At 35.1% G+C, this 21,413-nt stretch overlaps 1 protein-coding gene across 2 annotated transcripts in view; it reads left to right on the top strand.

The window, feature by feature from the left end:
- Window positions 1–705: 705 nt before the first annotated feature.
- The window catches only part of LOC111057070 (synaptotagmin-14), a 69,601-nt gene continuing 48,893 nt past the window's right edge, over window positions 706–21,413 (top strand). Inside the window, exon 1 of one of the 2 annotated variants that reach the window (XM_039427534.1) lies at window positions 706–1,432. In XM_039427534.1, the coding sequence (XP_039283468.1) occupies window positions 1,402–1,432 (31 nt within the window). In that variant the 5' untranslated portion in view covers window positions 706–1,401. The remainder of the gene's footprint in view (window positions 1,433–21,413) is intronic. The other variant, XM_039427535.1, reaches the window with a different exon arrangement.

Below are 21,413 nucleotides of genomic sequence, written 5' to 3' on the forward strand. Positions count from 1 at the left end.
AAACACTGGTTTTCATCTGCTCGTAGTCAATAAATTGGGAAAGTCTTGTATAGAGAGAATGGGGGTGTTGGTAATTTTTTATTTGAAGAATTTTGGATGTAATGATTCAATTAAAACGGGAGTAATAATTATGCAAATAGGTTTCTCAATTATGAAATTAATGCCCCTATGCCCCTTGAAGAAAAAATTTCCATTTCTAAGTCTAGATTTTCCAGATAATTAATGATTAAAAGTCACATTCACTTTCATTTTCACTTCATTCATCATCATTTTTTTTAATTTCATCTTTATATTCCAGGAATTTTATGACTAACACTACTTAATTAAAGTAAAACATGACGCTTATATACTGTACTGAAAACATATGAAGAAAATATAATCAATGTGGGCTGATGTAGAATTCTTATTCCAGTGTATTTGTAAAAAATGATGATCATAATGATAGTGAGGAGCTTTTCTCCACACAACCACCCCTTTCAGATACATTTGACCGTTTAACCTGTTGTCAGAAGTAGATCCCCCACCAGGGGGTCGCATGGCCCCCCACCACTGCAGTCATTCACACCATTACCCCACTCTGCTTCCCCTTTCACTGGCGCTCCTCACTTTCCCTCACTCAATCCCCCCATTCAGTCTTCCGCTTAGTCACCCTCTCTGAAGTCTCCCCACTCCGCTTCACTGCAAAATGTCTCCCTTGCACTACCGTTCCTCAGTCGCTCTTACCTCACGGTCACTTCTCCCTCTCTCTCCCTAAAGCCTCGTGCTTCACCCGACACCAGTCGACGGGAGTCGACCAGACACACCAGTGTCAAACCACATTCAGCGTGCGAGTGCGAGACTTGAACACAGCTTTTCCGTGCAATCGGCTCGTTTCAGAGATCTCTCGGAAATCCGCGCAGAATGTTTATCATCGAGGGAAACTGGTGCAAGCTCTATTACGATTTCCTTTCACCTTTCACCGCCGCCTAATAGACACCAAACTCAAGGACATGAGAAAACTGCTATACGTCGTGACAGAGTATTGGGAACTCCAAGCACACAAACATATTTTTCCATCTAACAAGCATAAAACCTTACTTGATTTGCTAAACATTTGAAATAATTTTCTATCTACAATAAACACTCTCAAAGAAAAAGATTAGCATATTGCTACCACTATTCTTAATGTCGGAACCAGTGCATAATATTTGAAACACTAGTGTGTTCACTAGTTATTAGTATACTATTAGTGTATTTTTACATGTGATTTAATATTGAGAAACCGAAATGATTTCAGCTTTCAATTATCCTTATGACAATTCGCTTCACGCTTATAAATTCTCAACTTGTTCAGACCGTCAACATTTTCGAAAAATTAACATCCTTGTTTTGGATGTTTAATAATTCAACGAGCAGTGAAATATGATAGCTGGATCTGACTCACTTTCAAATGGTAAGTGACCCAATTCTATTAAATTTAATTCATACGATACTTTAAATTTTTGGTTATATATGTAGTTCATATGCTATTGTTAAAGTTTGTTTCATGTTTTTCTAAGCTCAACAAGTTTCAAGTCAAACTTTCAAGAGCTCAGATCTTAGTTCTATCTTCTGGGAGACAGAGAAGATTAAAAATTACAATCATTAATGGGGAACTATGATTATTGTTTTACTTGAATAAATCAAGATGTAGATATGATATCTGTATAATATGTTATGTAGGTATATAGGTTATTTTACATGTATAATATGTAGATGGAACTGTCATGAAATCAGTCACTCTTCAGTTCAATTTAGAAAATGTTACTAATTCCTTAGTTCTCCAGATTATAATATATCCACATTATTCATTCTGACATCAATGAAACTTGAGTCTGTTTCATATTTTTGTACGGTACAGTTGTAGCCTACTGTAGAACCGTATCACTCCAGCTTTGTCTTTGAATAATATTGGGGAGAAAATAACCGCGCAGTGCTCTAATCACAGAGTTATTTTCTATCAAAATTTATTATTTATTTATTCATAGACAATAGCTATAGAATATATGAAACATATTAGACAATCATATTCCTATTAATAAAAAATTGACATACTCGCTTCTCTTGCTGTTTATAGAGAGGGTTATTTCACTTTGACAGGATGGTGTATTGTCAGCTATGCTGTTTAATCTAAGCCTGGAAAAGTAGTAAAAGAGGAATAGCAATGAATTCAAGAGTAACGATGCTGAACAGAATGTTGCAGTATATGACCTATGCAGATGTAGTCTTGATTAGCCTACAAGAAATAGCCAAACTCTGAAAGATGCCTTCAAACAGCTCGATGACGGATCAACAAACATGGAACTCTCAATTAATGAAAGTAAGACATTAAAAAAGTAAGTATTTGGCAAGCAGCGGCAGAGCCCGGCTGATTGGTGGCAGATTTATGGAGTCCAGTAATATTACAAATTCAAAAGAGTGGAAAACTTCAAATATCTTGGTTCTGTTATCACAGAAGATAATAATGTTAAAGTTGATATAAAAGCAAAAATAGCTGCGGGGAATCGATTTTATTATGCACTTAGCCAATACGGTACTTAAGATCCAAAACCCTGTCAAGGAAAATAAAAATATAAATCTATGAAACTGTTATAAAGCTAGTTGGGTTGTATGGAGCATAAACCTGGGTTTTGAAAAAGTAAGATGGAGACCTACGTACTGAATCTGGGAACGAAAGATTCTCAGAAGAAATACGGTCCAGTATGTATTGATGGAGAATAGAGACTCCGTTCGAATCAAGAGCTGCGTGACCTGTACAGAAAACCACCAATTGTGCAAGAGATCAAAGAAATAAGCTTGAGATGGTTAAGTCATGTAGAAAAAATGAGCGAGCGATTCAAGAGCCATTACGAGGCGGTTTCTGAGCTCGGGATCTATAAGTTCTGGACTTACAGAGTCCAGGATTGAAACAAGCGCTCGGGTTTAAATCAACTTTCTGAGTCATGATTTTATCTTCTAAACTCCGGAGTCTATAAAGTTCTCGACTTATTTGAGTCCAGGACTTTAATGTAGTAAACATGAGAGAAATTCACAATATTTTGATGTTATATTGTTGGCATTATAGCAAAACGAAAACAGCTGATTGCAGCGGGATAATTCAAATGAGCATGCTCTCCTAACTATTTTTTTTGTGAAAATACGTTTCGATTTCTTTGTATGCCTAACTTTTTGTTAAAATGTTTTGTCAAATATGTGTGTGTGTGTGTGTGTGTGTGTGTGTGTGTGTGTGTGTGTGTGTGTGTGTGTGTGTGTGTGTGTGTGTGTGTGTGTGTGTGTGTGTGTGTGTGTGTGTGTGTGTGTGTGTGTGTATGAGTGTATGTGCGTCTGTGTACACGATATCTCATCTCCCAATTAACGGAATGACTTGAAATGTGAAACTTAAGGTTTCACTATAAGGCTCTGACACGAACAATTTCGATCAAATGCAATTCAAGATGGCGGCTAAAATGGCGAAAATGTTGTCAAAAACAGGGTTTTTCGCGATTTTCTCGAAAACGTCTCCAACGATTTTGATCAAATTCTTAACTAAAAAAGTCATTGATAATCTCTATCGACTGCCACAAGTCCCATATCTGTAAAAATTTCAGGAGCACCGCCCCATCTATGCAAAGTTTGATTTTAAATTCCCAATTATCAGGCTTCAGATACAATTTTAACATAAAAATTTAAGTGGAAAAGATTCAGCATGAAAATCCTCACAATTTATTTTTAGTAACATTTTCACCTAAAATTGAAAATAAGCTCGAAATGCGAGAAAATAAGATTATTCAATTGCAAACTGTTGGCAACTGTTGATTCTATTAAATCATTCACTATGATGAGATAGCAGACTTCGTGTGTCTGCAGCGCTATCGTCCTGTCACCAGCTGTCTCAGATCTCAGAATAGTAGATTTGATATGTGCGGGAACACTAGCGTCAGTTGATCAATTTTCGTAACGACAAGGAAAGTTGAAAGTTGTATGAGTGCGCCACACCAGATTTTTTACACATAATTCTGATACAATTTTATTGCAAAATAAATTGCAAACTAAAAATTATGAATGTAGATGGACTAATCCAAATAATTTACGTATTCCATGGCATCTATTTGGCTTTTCATCTACTCCGAAACAATAACTGAATTGTGTTTGCTCAGTTAAGTCTGGAACTTAAATTTAAACCCTACCCCAGTCGCGGGTTTAAAATTACGCTGTTTCAAGTTCTGGACTTAACGACTTTTAATAAATCCTCGACTCGGAAAGAGGCGAGAATCTAATATTCAAGCCCAGGACTTATAAGCCCTTCACTCAGAAAGCGAAATTATAAACTCCAGGGTCTAACGTGATCTCTAAACTCTAAAAAAACGCTGGGGAACACTTGGAAAATACTGTAAAAGCGCTTATAGCCTATTGGGCGTATCCTTGGCGTAATTTTGAAGTCCTCCCAAGACAAAATTTGTAGACCCTAGCTGAACTTCTGTACCAAATCTGAACATGATCTGTCAATTGGTTCTTGTGAAAACCTAGAAAACGCATGAAAAACGCTCAAAAACCGCCGTTCTTGGGCGGAACTTGGGCGTCTCAAATTCAGGCGGAACTTAACTTCCAATACAATATTTTTATACCTCAGCTGAGCCTGTGTACAGAGTTTGAACATTTTTGCCAATTGGATCTTGGAAAAGCTGAGAAAACGCTGGAAAACCGCCGATTTTGGGCGTATCTTTGGATTTTTTTTCAAATCCGTTCTTAGTGCGCCTCTAGATGGCCAACTGAACAAACCTGCCAAATTTGAACGTGTTTGGTCCAGTAGATTTTTAGTTCTGTTGATTATGGATGAATGAGTGAGTGAGTGAATGAATCAGTGCCATTCCGCTTTTATATATTATAATATAATATAGATGGACTTCAGTTGTGCAGCGCACAACTTCTTCTTCTCAAATCTCTACCCTTCATTTGCTATTTATTATTTGATTTATTTCATAATTAATTAAATCGATTAATTTTATCATTTTTACTTGAACTATATAGATTATAGAAACAAATAATACCAAAACTTCTCACACCTTGTTCATTGCTCATACATCATGTTAGTTTGTTGTATATCCTCTCTGTATATACTCTGTTGTATATCCTCTACTGTTGTTCCTATATTTTTCTATTCATATTATATCAATTAATTTTGTTCCTTCACCGATGAGTAAGAATACTTGTCAACTTGTTTGACAGATTCCTTATGAGTGCTGAGATGATATTCTTTAATAATAGCCTATGGCATATAAATTTATACATATAAAATATATTAATATGATTATATTATAATAATATAGTAATGTTATATGTCATATCATTATTGGCGAGAAGGCCTACAATATTATATATTCTAAATGCTGATAGATATGGGGACTTATATGATATGTTCAGTTCAAAACTGCTTTGATAGAATCTCTCTTAAAGAGAAAAATGATCCCCCAGATGATTTCTCAAGGGGTTGAATTCTGCTTGTTTGCTAGAATGAACGTTGTAAGAGAATCCTCTGGCATGGGGATTAGGTTGAGCCTATTTGGACGGCGACTAATAGCTACTTGATCCGTGCCGACTGTTGATGGTCCGATTGCCATCAATGTGGCCATTCATCATGGACCGTTCGATAACGCAGTTTTGTTTATGACAGAGAGCGACGTTCAGGGTCGTTCTATTCGGCAGCTCCTTCTTAGAGGTAAGAATCCCCGCTCAGGTGATGAGTGAGGTTGTGAGGAGGGGGTGTGACCCTTCTGAGGGATGAGGGGGGCCCACGACGGCGGGGTAGGGGCACGCACACTCCGGCATCGATCGGGACTGCTCCACTGTGCCGGGGGTCGCCTACCCAACTACCCCCTTCCACGTAACCACACGCTCTCTCTCTCTTCCTAAAGCTAGCACAACTCCGCTTAAAGAATATACAACGCACTCTATTAATCCCAAAGGTCTCTGTGAATATACAAAATGATGAGATGAAATAACATCTTTATTGTTATTTTGATTTGGCTTATGCATAAATACTGTTGATGACAAAGGTATATTAATTATCTTATAAATTAATTATTTACAACCTTTTTAAAAAGTTGGTTAGTGCATGAAATTAATTTTATCAATTCCTCAAATTTGCAAATAGTTGAAAACTATTTTTAAATAAGTAATATAAACTTCATCTTGGTTGGGGAAAACTCCCCATTTCAGAATGAATATATTTGTTGAAAAATAATACAATTACTGGTACGGTAACATTCGAAATTTATTTTCTACCTTTGTCTTTACAGTTGGCTATGATGAAATCATTGGTTGAACTCTTTCTAACTTTTTCTTATTCCAACCTTCAAGCTCTACATTTGATTTTGATTCTGCAGTCATTTCAAAAATTAAAGCCACTCAATTTTTGGCACGTGAGGATAAAACATTCACAGCAATTTTCCGGCTGAGTAAATTGGACAATCAGAAATCTAATTTTATTTCTCTGTGAATCTCGTAGAATGAAGGATAAATTATTCAGAAGGTTATCAGGGTTGGATTTCATTAGATACGTAATAAAACAGCAAACTATGAAAACTGATAAAACAATATATTTTTCTGCTAGGTAGTAAATTTAATAATCAGTCGGTTTTGAAATTCACAGGAGCTTCCTCCCAACGTTTATTAGAACTGAATAGGAAAATTTAATTATCGAGTAGTCTGTAGTACTCTGCTTTCTATTGAAGATTATTGAACTAGTATCACTGTCATAAGAAGCTCGTTTATTTTGTAATAGCCTGATTGAGAATTGAGAACCAATTTCCAACTCGGTATTTACGTTTTGTTCATGTTTGAATGTTTGAATAGGCCTACTCCCATTCATCAATTTTCTTTGATCACTGATTTATTAAGTTATTTTGTTTGTGCATCTTATCGTTGAAAATCCAACTCCAAGCTCTAACTCAAGGAAGTTAAATTGAGAATCTCAACCTTATATTAAGCTAATTATTCCAATCAAAAATTGATGAGAGCAATAATCATATTTCATAATTGAATAGTTGCCATTAGCCTGTAACAACAGAGCTTGGCTTTTTCATTGATTAAAAGCTGATAACAAAGGAAATTATGATATTACCTTATCATTGAAGAAAATTGCTTTTGATTAAACACATTTGTTGATTACTTTTCGCAAAAATTTATTTTCATGAAAGGGCAATTGCTAAGTAGGGTGTGGCTGCTAGAATAGGTCTGTAATCATTTACTACCGTAGTACTACAGTAATATTAAAAGGCACTCTGATGCCATTCTTATTAAAATAAATAGTAGGTAGGTACCGTAGTTACTATATAATTAATGAATGTTGGGCCTTCAGTAAAATTCGACCACAGGAATAGTCGAGCGTTTGTTTACTTGGTGCGAAATAGACTACCTGATTGAATTGAGTAGATCAGGGGTCTCCAACCTTTTTTATCCAAGGGCCACGTTGTTAATTCTTGGGAGGCTTAGAGGGCCAATAGCAAGGATGAACGTGAAATTTGACTTGTGGGGACACACACGACGGGGGATTTTAGGGGTGTAAAATTATTATATTTCCATTAAAATAATATGAGGAGTTTTAAGTACGTTCAATTAAAACACAGGAAGAAACAAACCAAAATTCATTTCATTTTAATACAAAGTCCAATTGATTGAGTGTAAAAAGGTCATAAGAAAACTTAACAACATACGAATTTACAAAAAGTTACCAAGCTAAAAGAGAATACTCATTTTTGATGAGAAGATTGCATTTGTTTTCCACTTAAAATGTTCGCCCATTTAGGATCAAACTTTGTGGTTCCGATCATTAAAATTGTTTACAAATGTTCATCTGACAAAGAAGCTCTGTATTTGGATTTAACAAACATCATTTTTGAAAATGTCTGCTCACACTTATAGGTAGATCCAAAAAGCGGCCTGTTTACAGCTAATTTTACACTAATTAAGAAATTTATTTATTTATTTATTTACATACAAAATAATACAAATTACATACAAATGGAGTGGCTAATAAGAGAAGAGTACTGAACTCACATTTGTTGTCAAAAATGTGAATGAATAATATTTTTAAAAATCTGTTGCTATAACTCTCGGCGGGCCGGATGTGGCCCGCGGGCCGTAGGTTGGAGAGCCCTGGAGTAGATGATGTAGGCTAAACAATGATAGGCCAACCGATTGGAAAATTTAAAGAATCTCCGATATTCCAATTAGGTGCAAATCGATACTATAGGTTCTAAAATGCGCTTTTATTTACTTTATCAATTTTTTTGGGAACTATGGTACTGTGGATTCGGGAACTGAGACAGCTTGAAGAGGAAAAGTTTTCTACCCGAAATTGAATGCTAAAAGCGTACAAGAACTTTTGTTCCCACCAGACTATCATAAAAGAGGATTATGCAAAATTACTCACTACATCAGCCACTAGAATCTGTTTTACTTTCGGTACCGTACATCAGCAGACATTTCCCAGATTATTTCTATTGAAATAGTAGGATGAGATTATTTGACGTTTCGATCGGTCGAACGGCTGTCGAGGAGAATATTAAACAACAATCTAGCATAATACAATGCTAGATATCACAATATTACACTCTCGTATGATCTGAAACACCCACTTAAATGTGCTTACGAGTCTGTAAAAAGTATGTTTAGGTGAACTACAGTAACGATATTCAAATGACATATGACCTGCATATAATTGTGATTGAGCAAGTGGACATGAAAAATTAGATACCGTACTCAGAAAATTAGCAAGAAATACTTAGAAATACGTACAAAGATGAGCAAGAAATAGAATAAATACTTGGAAATTAGATTAGAAAATGAGTAAATGAACATGGCCTTAGATATAAATCAGATTAGAACAAATTTTAGCAAAACCAGATACATCAAGCAAAATCTCATTAATGTCAGTTGGAGTTGTTATCCTTGCACAATGTATTGGACCTACAGTGGTGGGAAGGCTACAATTGATCGAATTTTGGCGAGTGTGTGTACTCAATTCAATGTCACGTGCCTGCGATTGCGTGTCCTGCCTGTCACTGGCAAGTGACAAATTTCCAGTCACTTATCAACTCTGCAAACTTCTGCTGACCTGTGAACTTCACATGAATAGAAGGTCACATTTCAAAACACCATCGATAAAGTCCACGCTACCTCGCCGTCTCACATTCGCTTGCTTTTGCTCGTTATTAGTAACACTGATTTATACTATATTATTGTGACATTCACTTCAAATTGACATCATCGAGGGGATGGAGTCCAATGGGAGGCGATGGTGCTGTTTGTAAGCATGGCTCCGTGAACTTGTAGTGCACAAGCCCGAAAAAAATTGAAAAAATTGACAATAAACCACGCATTTTGTGTCGGCAGAATATCCAAAAATTAAATTTTGTACAAGCACTGTATTTTTCACACGCATTTGAAGTCGCAGTCAAGGTCATTTTCCAATGCTAATTTCCCTATGCAGGAAGTGTGAACTTGTAGTGCACATGTCAGAAAAAATTCGAAAAAATTGACAATAAACTACGAATTTTGAGTCGTCTGAATATGCAAAAATCGAATTTCATACAAGCACCGTTTTTTTTTAGACGCTTTTGGAGATGGAGTCAAGGTCATACATCATTGAATATTTCCCTATGCTGGCTACCTGCCAGCTAAGCTACCGCTCATTCAAGCAGTAGGCCTATATGCAGGCGACAGGCGTGATAATACGGTTTGTATTACTTTGAATGAATAAAATACTGTATCCAAGTCAAAAACATATTTTAAAACATCTATTGAATCATCTTCAACCACAAGTGAATTATGTACAAGCACAGTTTTTTCACGAAAAAAAATTCAAAGTCCAATATTTGTAATAGTGATACTATGAGAATCCTTGAATAATCAACCACAAAAGTCAAGTGCATGCCATTTCTTCTTTTATTCTGGACTGAATGCGATGGTGAACATATACAGAATCATTCCTTGAATGAATTCTGTACAAGCACGGTTTTCACGAAAAAAATGCAAAGTTCAATATTAGTAATAGTGATACTATAGGGAATTATTGGATAATCAACCGCAAAAATTAAGTACATCGCATTTCTTCTGTTATTATGGACTGAATGCAATGATAAACATATACAGATTCATTCGTGACCATGAATTAATTTTGTACAAGCAAAGTTTTCACGAAAAAAATTGCAGAGTTCATTATTAGTAATAGTGATAATATATAGGGGATTCTTGAATAATCAAGCTCAAAAGTCAAGTGCATCGAATTTCTTTAGTTATTATGGACTGAATGCAATGATGAAAATATACAGAATCATTCGTGATCACGAATGAATTTTGTACAAGCAGAGTTTTCACGAAAAAAAATATCAAAGTCAATAATTGTAATAGTGATACTATGGATAATCAAGCACAAAAGTCAAGTGCATGGCATTTCTTTCGAAATTTTTTTTCGAGAAAACTACTGTGCTTGTACAAAATTAATTTGTGATCAGGAATGATTCTATATTATGTCATGCATTGCATTCATTCCAGAATAACAAAAGAAATGCCATGCACTATTGTTGATTATTAAAGAATTCCCCATAGCATCACTATTAAAAATATTGAACTTTAAATTTTTTTTGTGAAAACTGTGCTTGTACAAATTCATTCGTGATCAGGAATGATTCTATATATGTTCAACATTGCATAAAGTCCAGATTAACAAAATAAATGCAATGCACTTGACTTTTATTGTTGATAATTAAAGAATTCCCAAGAGGAAACCTGTAACTGATATTAAACTTTGGAATTTTTTTCGTGAGAACTGTGCTTGTACAAAATTTATTCGTGATCAGGAATGATTATATATATGTTAAGCATTGCATTCAGTCCAGAATAACAGAAGAAATGCCATGCACTTGACTTCTATTGTTGATTATTGAAGAATTCCCCATAGCATCACTATTACAAATATTGAACTTTGAAATTTTTTTCGTGAAAACTGTGATTGTACAAAATTCATTAGTGATCAGGAATGATTCTATATATTATGTTAAGCATTGCATTCAGTCCAGAATAACAGAAGAAATGCCATGCAGTTGAGTTATGTGGTTGATTGTTCAAGAATTCCCAAGAGGATACCAATAACTGGTATTGAATTTTGAATTTTTTTTCGTGAAATCTGTGCTTGTACAAAATTCATTCGTGATCAGTAATGATTCTATATATGCTGAGCATTGCATTCAGTCCAGAATAACAGAAGAAATACCATGCATTTGATTTTTGTTGTTGATTTTTAAAGAATTCCTCATAGCATCACTATTACAAATATTCAACTTTGAAATTTTTTTTCGTGGAAATTGTGTGTGTACAAAATTAATTCGTGATCAGGAATGATTCCATATATGTTCAACATTGCATAAAGTCCATAATAACAGAAGAAATGCCATGCAGTTGAGTTTTGTGATTGATTATTCAAGTATTCTCAAGAGGATACCTATTACTGGTATTAAATTTTGATTTTTTTTTCGTTAATACTGTGCTTGTACAAAAGTCATTAGTGATCAGGAATGATTCTATATTTATGTTTAACATTGCATTCAGTCCTGAATAACAGAAGAATGCCATGCACTTGACTTTTGTGGTAGATTATTCAAGAATTCCCAAGAGGATACCTATAACTGGTATTGAACTTTGAAATTTTTTTCATGAAAACTGTGCTTGTACAAAACTCATTCTTTGTCTAAAGTGATTCTGAAATGATCACAAATTGCATTCAGTACAAAATAACAGAAGAAATGTCATCCACTTGACCTTTGTGGGTGATTAATACCAGGACATTGGTACGAAAAATGAGGTCCTGTTATCCGTCAGACCTCCAATAACAAATGGAGAACTTGGACCACTTGAACCTAACACTCTGATTCTTACATTCACTCAGCTCGAAAAGAAAACAGTGCTAGAAGAGCTGCAATCAAAACTTCATCCTTCAATTAAAGTCCATACAATTCATGAAGCACAGGGCTTAACTCACAAGAATGTAGTTCTGATAAGGAACAATAAAAAACAACTTGGAATATATAACAGCACACAACATGTAATAGTAGCAATGAGCAGACACACACAAACCTTCAGATATATCACAACAGGGCAAGAAGATTCAGTGCTGACCCTAATTCGAAAACTAAAGGATGTTAGTGAAGAGTTTCTCTTAAGCTGGAATGAAAGAAACATGGAAGGGATTAATGAGAGTTTAAATAATGAGTAACAACAACTTATCAAATTTGCTCAGCTTCGAGGATCTTGATTATTTTGAAGAAATAAACGATGAAGTGATCAACAACTTTGTGCAGCATTGAGTTCTTGTGATTTGAGCATCTTCTGTCTCAATATAAGGAGTATCAGAAGAAATATTGATGAGCTGATGATTCAATTGTGCGACATTAATTTTTCTTTTGATGTTATTATTCTAACCGAATGCTGGATTAGGACTGAATTTGTACTCCAGTCCATTCGAGGATATGTTGTATTTTCCACCATAAACAACCCATTACAAAATGATGGTGTAGTTGTTTATGTTAAAGATAGTATAAATGTACAATGTGTTGAGCTACATATTAACCAGGCAAATGTCCTACATATTCGGTTGGATGCAGCAGACAAAAAGTGGAACATCCTTGCAATATACAGATCACCGTCCTTCAATGATATTACAGATTTCCTGAGTGACTTAGAATCGATCCTGAATGAATTAAGTGGGCAACAAGTCATATGTGCCGGAGACATAAATATTAACACCCTTCAAATTCGTCCACATCATCAATTGAATGACTACTGCGATCTTCTAAGCGAGCATGGGCTCAGACTCTGCATTAAGCAAGCAACCAGAACTACAACAGAAACTGCTTCTTGCATAGATCACATTGCTACCAACTCCAGAGATAATCTTTTTCCAATCATTTATGAATCAACAATAACTGACCACTTCACCACAATTCTAGGAGTGCAACATATTGCGAGAAATAGTGCAAATGAAACTGGAACACATGGAATAAACGAGAAAATTGACATTAATAGCTTGAAGAATGAACTACTGAATGAGGAGTGGATTCATGTTTTAGAAGATAATAATCCAGATACATCTTATGACACCTTCTTATCAACTCTGAGACAACATATACAAAATAATATCAAGCAGCATCGGCGGCAGAAGAAGTACAAACTCATCAAACCATGGATCACCAGAGGTATAGTAGCAGCAATAAGAACCAGAAATCTACTCAACAAAAGAAGAAAGGAAGACCCAAACAACATTAACTTAACCAACTTCTATCGTCGGTATAGGAATACACTCACAGCTTTAATTCACGAAACAAAGGACCAACACTATAGAGAGAAATTGTATGAAGCTGGAAAGGATAATAAAAAAATGTGGAAAGTAATCAAAGATGCTACTGACTCTCAATCAAAAACAAAAATGAAATTGAATGCTATTAAAATAGATGATAGGATTTTCAATCTGAAGGAAAATCCAGAAACTGTGCTCAACCACATGAATAACTTTTTCACAAATGTAGGTGAAGAAATGGCAGAGACAATAATAGATTCCTTAAGAACACCTGGGAGGAAGTTTTTAATCTGGCACAGGAAGAATTGATCAAAGTCGATAAATGGTTAAGAGAAAATTTGCTTACAGTAAATGCAACAAAAACGAAATTTTTAGCCTTTTCTCTGACAGAACGGACGAGACCACCGGATTCTTCAATAATCCTGCATCACTGTGGAAGCACCAACAACCCGTGTGATTGCCCTTCAATTCAACAAGTCAATGAAATAAAATATTCAGGAACAATAGTGGACAACAAATTCAAATGGGACAAGCACATTAATCTATCAATTACCCGGATCAGGAAGCTTCTCTACAAATTCTATCAACTCCGTAAAATCCTCAACTATGAGACATTTAAAACTGTTTATTTTTCTTTAGTGCAATCAATTTTAAGATACGTCATAATTATCTGGGAAGCTACGAATTTTACCCATGTTGAACCTCTCTATAAACTTCAAAAACGAATACTAAAAATAATAGGCTTCAAGGAGAATCAATTCCCCACGAACATTCTTTTCCAGGACAGTAAAGTACTGAGTGTAAGACAACTCTACATCCAGGCTATCATCAAGCGAATGAGGAAAAACAACGAACACATAAGACTGGCAGATCATAACCATCAAACAAGGCAGAGAAACACGTATTCAATAGTACCAAGGATGAACACTACATTTGGGCAAAGAAACTACACATATTTGGGACCAAAAATTTATAATTCAATACCAAGTTACATTAGGGAAGAATTCAATAGACACAGGTTCAAGAAAAGTTTATTTTCCTGGTTGGTTGATATTGGAGTGGAAAATTGTGAAAATTTAGTTAGACTGTAAATATTGAAACTATTTATTCTTCATTCCACTCTTTACTGTTTTTTATTTTTCTAAAAATAACCTTTCTTATTATTATCCTTAATAGAACATTAATATTTATTTACTAATTCCATGATTTTGTTTGTTTGAATTATACATTTTTACTAATTTTATTATAAAAAACTTTAATCCCATATCAGTGAATGAAGTTTGTAAATAGTAATTATTACACGCAATAAGCAACTAATTACTTATACCCCAACACATATAATATATAGTGGGGTGTATATTTATTCATTGAAATATCATTTATTCATTGTTGAAACACCGCTGATTTATGTAGTTATATTACAATACTATATTATCAATATTCTAATGTTGCATTCAATCTTCATTGTAATAAATAAGTTTTCATAATATGTGAAATTTGTTGCATAATTGGCTGTTGTACTGTAATTTATTGTAGATTCGTGTATGAACCAGAATGTATTGTGACTTACTTGAATAAATTTCAAAATTTCAAAATTTCAAAATTTCAAAATTTCAAATTTCAAAAAAAAGATTATTCAAGAATTCCTAGAGGACTTTAAAACTAGTATTGAGCTTTCAAATGTTATTTCATGAGTTCTGTGTGCTCTTTAAAAATTCATTCTTGGTCAGAAATGATTCGATATGTATCAAACATTGCATTCAGTCTGTAATAACATGAAAAATGCGATGTGACTTGATGTTCAAGAGAACTACTATCACTAATATTGAACTTTGAAATTTTTCCGTGAAAACTGTGCTTGTACATAATTCATTTGTGGTTGAAGATGATTCAATAATCATGTTTTTGACTTGGATACAGTATTTTAATCATTCAAAGTAATACAAACCATACTATCACGCCTGTCGCCTGCATGGTGCATATACTGCCTGCATGAGCGGTAGCGTAGCTGGCAGGTAGCCAGCATAGGGAAAATAATCAATGATATGTATGACCTTGACTCCACCTTCAAAAGCGTCTAAAAAAATGGTGCTTGTACAAAATTCAATTTCTGCATATTCAGACGACACAATATTCGTAGTTTATTGTCATTTTTTTCGGATTTATTCTGACATGTGCACTACAAGTTCACACTTCCAGCATAGGGAAATTAGCATTGAAAAATGACCTTGACCGCGACTTCAAATGCGTGTAAAAGAAACCGGTGCTTGTACAAAATTTAATTCTTGGATATTCTGCCGACACAAAATTCGTAGTTTATTGTCAATTTTTTCGGACTTGTGCTCTACAAGTTCACGGAGCTATTTCAGTATGACTAGGATCTCACTGTAGCCAGTGGCGTATCCAGGAGGGGGATATGGGGATGCATCCCCCCGAAATGGAAACTGCATTTTTTTGAGACTGGATCAGCCAAAAAATTAGCATCTATTACCATATTTTCGTTATATTGTACTATGTAAGTCGAGAAATATAATATAAGGGATCAGAGAATAGCACTGCAATGATAATAATAATGAGTTATTTTCTTATAGACAGTGAGTGATCTAGTGCATAGGGACTAGATAGCAGGGGATAGAGAAACTACAGATAGCACTTCAAAGTTAGTTCACTTTTCACCATCTATTATTATGAAGAAATTCAATATAGCTTATATATTGATCTAGTTGGTTATAGTTTATTCAGTTCCATGCATATCCTTAAACAAAGCTCAAGCAGCTTCTTCTAGAGAGTACCCCCGAACATTTTACAGCTATGATGAATGGGCTTAGTTTCTACCGTGGACAGGAGGGACACATCCCCTTTATAGTTGAGAAAAACAAATATTTTATCCCCCCCTCCAAAACAATGTAGGTAAGTTTGAACACCCAAGGAAAAAGCATGTGAATTTGGAGAAAAAATGGTTAATCAAGTTAAAACTAAACCTACAAAGTTGGTTGAAATAGTGCTTTATTGGAGCCAAAATTTAAGCATTCTAGCTTGTTACCTAATAATGAGTAGGCCTTCGACAAAATTACTTTTTGTTAACAATTGAACGACTAATAAAATTCTATTCCATTGCATTCTATTTGTTATTTAATGAAAAATCCAAAGGCCTATGACATTTTCAAGGGAAAATCGATATAATAAGTGGTCTACTGATCACCAAAAAAACTTGAATGGAATGTTTGTTTTCAAGTGGAAATTGCGTAGAATCACACCAAATTGAAGGTAGGCTATATTTTCAAAAGTTTAGGTGCTTTCTACTACAATGTTATGATCCTTCCAAATTTTTTTCTGGATACACGACTGACTGTAGCAGGTACGGTAACCTACCTGTACACGCCCCCTGTGGGTTGGGGGAGCTTTGAGTCAAACATCGTACTCAAGAATTTGTTGAAAACCAGAATTCACCCACAGTATCCTCGATTGTAGTAGGAGGCGACTAAAAGGGACCCCCTTTCCAAAGCCCTTCTTCTCATTCTTAATGCTTTGGAACTTTTCATTCAATTCTAGAATGACACTTTTTCTATTAACTTAGCTTTGTGCCATTCTTTCTTTCTTTTTCTATCTGCCGGCCTTCCTTGGTCATATTCTTACTCATTCTTAGGCCAACCAAGGTGTGATGTGGACCGTACTGATGGGTGGTGCTTTTATATGGTGCCTCTAACGGGGCCTGCAGGATACCGGGCGCCCTCCTGTAGTATTTAGCCTTGCCTGGACATGCGGGACTCTGTCTGCGTTGACTCCATTTCCCTAGCTGATTGTGGGAACCTCATGAGTTTTTCTAAGCAGAATGATTTCACTTTGATCATATTAACAAACATAAAAACATACATACCGAAATACCTTGCTTGAGATAATACAAACTGAGAATATAATTATATTTACATAATAACAATATTAATTATTCAAAGCATGATTTGCTTGATATTATAGTAGGCCTAAAGTACGTGACATTTTATTTATCTAATTATATGAAATTAAATCAACTAACCTTCTACGTCTGTTAGCATGACATTCTGGTGGTAGCCGCCTTTTCATTCTACAACCTGGATAGCTTAAAAGAAGCATATAATAAGGAAAAAGAAAAAAAAAGGCCAAGGAGTGAGGGAAGCTCTCCTACAACAGGAGGCGACGGTGACGCAAGCACCCAAAACACAAATACAAGATGTGTTGGAAACTACGGATTTGGTGAAAGAAATGAAAGAGGAGATAGGCTTGTTGAATTTGTTGAAGGGAAAAATATGTATTTGATGAACTCCTTCTTCCAGAAAAATGAAACAAGAAAGTGGACTTGGATGAGTCCGGATGGAGAAACAAAAAATGAGATTGACTTCTTCATAACAGACAAAAAACTCATTGTACAAGATGTGGACGTAGAGAATGATGTTAACATAGGAAGTGACCATAGACCAATTAAGATGATTATAAAAATAGAAGAGAGAAGAGGATTCAACAAAAAAGTCCGCACGAGACTGAGTTCAGAAGCACTAAAAATGAAATCATTTGAAGAGAAATTGGAAGAAAACCTAGCTCATGGAATGAATACTGAATGCTCCGATATGGAAGACATATCAAGTAAACTATCTGCTATTATTAAAAGTACAAGTGATACCCTGAACGACAGAGAAGGAAACAGAAGACGTTCAACTCCAAGAGAGATAATCAGACTTTTGGCAAAAAGGAGAAGACTGAAAACGTCTGATAGGGATAGAATTGAATTCACTGAAATTTCTAAATTAATAAGGCGAAAATGGAAAGAATGGACAGCGCTCAAGAAAACTGAAGAATTAGAAGACACAATTAAATCAAGAGGAAGTATTAAACAAACATTGAGAAGACAACAGCTAGGCACCAATATAATGATCTCGATGAAAAATGAGACTGGCGAGGAAGAGAGAGAAGTGGAAGGTATTCTCAGGACAATCTGTAACTTCTATGAAAAACTATATAGTATACAGGGGCCTGAAACAGACACATCAGCAGAGTGCAGTGGAAGGAGAGAGGAACAGCTGGATGCAGGTCAAGTAGAAAATAGCCTTCCAATCCTGGAAAGTGAAGTGGAGAGAGTAATAAGCAAATTAAAAGAAGGAAAAGCGGGAGGACCGGACAGAGTTACGAATGAAGAAATAAAAGCGGGAGGAAGAGCTGTAACCAGTATACTAGTCAAGTTGTTTAATATATGTCTAAAAAATAGAAAAGTTCCTGATTTATGGTTGAAGGCTAACCTAATACTACTGTATAAAAAGGGAGACAGAAAAGAAGTAAAGAACTATCGCCCAATAAGTCTCCTCTGTACAATTTACAAAGTCTTCATTGCAATAATAACATAAAGAATAGGAAGAAATTTAGATGCCGCAACACAGAACGATCAGACCGGATTCAAGAAAAATTTCTCTACACTAGACAATATCTTAGTACTGCTGGAATTGATACGAAAGGCGAGGGAATACAATTTCCAAATGGTCCTACTATTCATCGACTTTGAAAAAGCATTCGATAGTGTAACAACCAACGCTATTATGAATACGTTAGCTGGACTTGGTGTTGAAGATGAATATTTACAAATTTTTAAATATATATATGGGAATATGAAATTAGAATGTTCAGTAAGAGGAGAGAGTAAAGAGATACGTGTGAAAAGAGGATTAAGACAAGGTGATGTTCCATCTGCTAAAATATTTAATGCCGTTTTAGAAACAACCTTCAAAAATTTAGACTGGCAAGATAGAGGCATAGATATCAATGGGGAGAGGTTGAACTGCTTGAAATTTGCCGATGATATTGTTCTTATAGGAAGAAGTGCAAGTGAAGTTAAGGATATGTTAAATGAGATGATGGAAGAAACAAAACAAATAGGCCTTAAAGTAAATTTTGAAAAATCAAAGGTTATGAGTTTCAATTGTCAAGCAGATGAAGTAATTGATTTGAACCAAGAAAGAATTATCGAAAATGTCAACAGCTTCATATATTTAGGGCAAAGAATTGGAAAAGACGGTCAATGGGGAGAAATCACAAGAAGAATTGCGTTGGGATGGTCAATGTTTAAAAGATTTAATCACCTTTTCCGCTCCACGGTTATTATGGAAAATAAGCGAAAATTACTTCAGATGTGTATAATCCCAGTTATGTTGTATGGCTGTGAAACATGGACTCTCACAGGAAAAATTATCAGGAAAATGAGAACTAGTATGAGAGCAATGCTAAGGATCATGTTGGGAGTTACTAAAAGTGATAAAAAGACGAAAATATGGATATCCAAAGAGACAATGGTTGAGGACATAGGACGGTTGATAGTAGAAAGAAAATGGAACTGGGCAGGACATATAGCGAGAACAAAAGACAACAGATGGACAAAGAAGATAATAGACTGGTATCCACGAACACTGAAGAGAAGCAGAGGACGACCAACCAACAGATGGGACGAGGAATTTAGGAGAGTCTGCGGTGGAGCAACATGGCAGAGGGTAGCACAGGAGAGGACGGAATGGGAGAGGATGAAGAAGGTGTACGGCGGTGTTTGGCTATACAAAGACTAAATTTCAAAAGTGAATGTTATTTATCATGTTCATATTTCATTTGGTGCCAACCAAAGAAGTAACCTCAGCGGAAGCTGATTTGCAACCATGAAATTTTTATTTTATTTTTACCATGTACCAATAGGTAAATACTGTAAAAGTTGCAATAAAAGGTTTATTTATTTATTTATTTATTTATTTATTTATTTATGTATGACCTTGACTCCACCTTCAAAAGCGTCTAAAAAAATGGTGCTTGTACAAAATTCAATTTCTGCATATTCAGACGACACAATATTCGTAGTTTATTGTCATTTTTTTCGGATTTATTCTGACATGTGCACTACAAGTTCACACTTCCAGCATAGGGAAATTAGCATTGGAAAATGACCTTGACCGCAACTTCAAATGCGTGTAAAAGAAACCGGTGCTTGTACAAAATTTAATTCTTGGATATTCTGCCGACACAAAATTCGTAGTTTATTGTCAATTTTTTCGGACTTGTGCTCTACAAGTTCACGGAGCTATTTCAGTATGACTAGGATCTCACTGTAGCCAGTGGCGTATCCAGGAGGGGGATATGGGGATGCATCCCCCCGAAATGGAAACTGCATTTTTTTGAGACTGGATCAGCCAAAAAATTAGCATCTATTACCATATTTTCGTTATATTGTACTATGTAAGTCGAGAAATATAATATAAGGGATCAGAGAATAGCACTGCAATGATAATAATAATGAGTTATTTTCTTATAGACAGTGAGTGATCTAGTGCATAGGGACTAGATAGCAGGGGATAGAGAAACTACAGATAGCACTTCAAAGTTAGTTCACTTTTCACCATCTATTATTATGAAGAAATTCAATATAGCTTATATATTGATCTAGTTGGTTATAGTTTATTCAGTTCCATGCATATCCTTAAACAAAGCTCAAGCAGCTTCTTCTAGAGAGTACCCCCGAACATTTTACAGCTATGATGAATGGGCTTAGTTTCTACCGTGGACAGGAGGGACACATCCCCTTTATAGTTGAGAAAAACAAATATTTTATCCCCCCCTCCAAAACAATGTAGGTAAGTTTGAACACCCAAGGAAAAAGCATGTGAATTTGGAGAAAAAATGGTTAATCAAGTTAAAACTAAACCTACAAAGTTGGTTGAAATAGTGCTTTATTGGAGCCAAAATTTAAGCATTCTAGCTTGTTACCTAATAATGAGTAGGCCTTCGACAAAATTACTTTTTGTTAACAATTGAACGACTAATAAAATTCTATTCCATTGCATTCTATTTGTTATTTAATGAAAAATCCAAAGGCCTATGACATTTTCAAGGGAAAATCGATATAATAAGTGGTCTACTGATCACCAAAAAAACTTGAATGGAATGTTTGTTTTCAAGTGGAATTGCGTAGAATCACACCAAATTGAAGGTAGGCTATATTTTCAAAAGTTTAGGTGCTTTCTACTACAATGTTATGATCCTTCCAAAATTTTTTTCTGGATACACG

This window comes from Nilaparvata lugens, chromosome 4 (genome assembly GCF_014356525.2).
Source record: "Nilaparvata lugens isolate BPH chromosome 4, ASM1435652v1, whole genome shotgun sequence".
Lineage (NCBI taxonomy): Eukaryota > Metazoa > Arthropoda > Insecta > Hemiptera > Delphacidae > Nilaparvata > Nilaparvata lugens.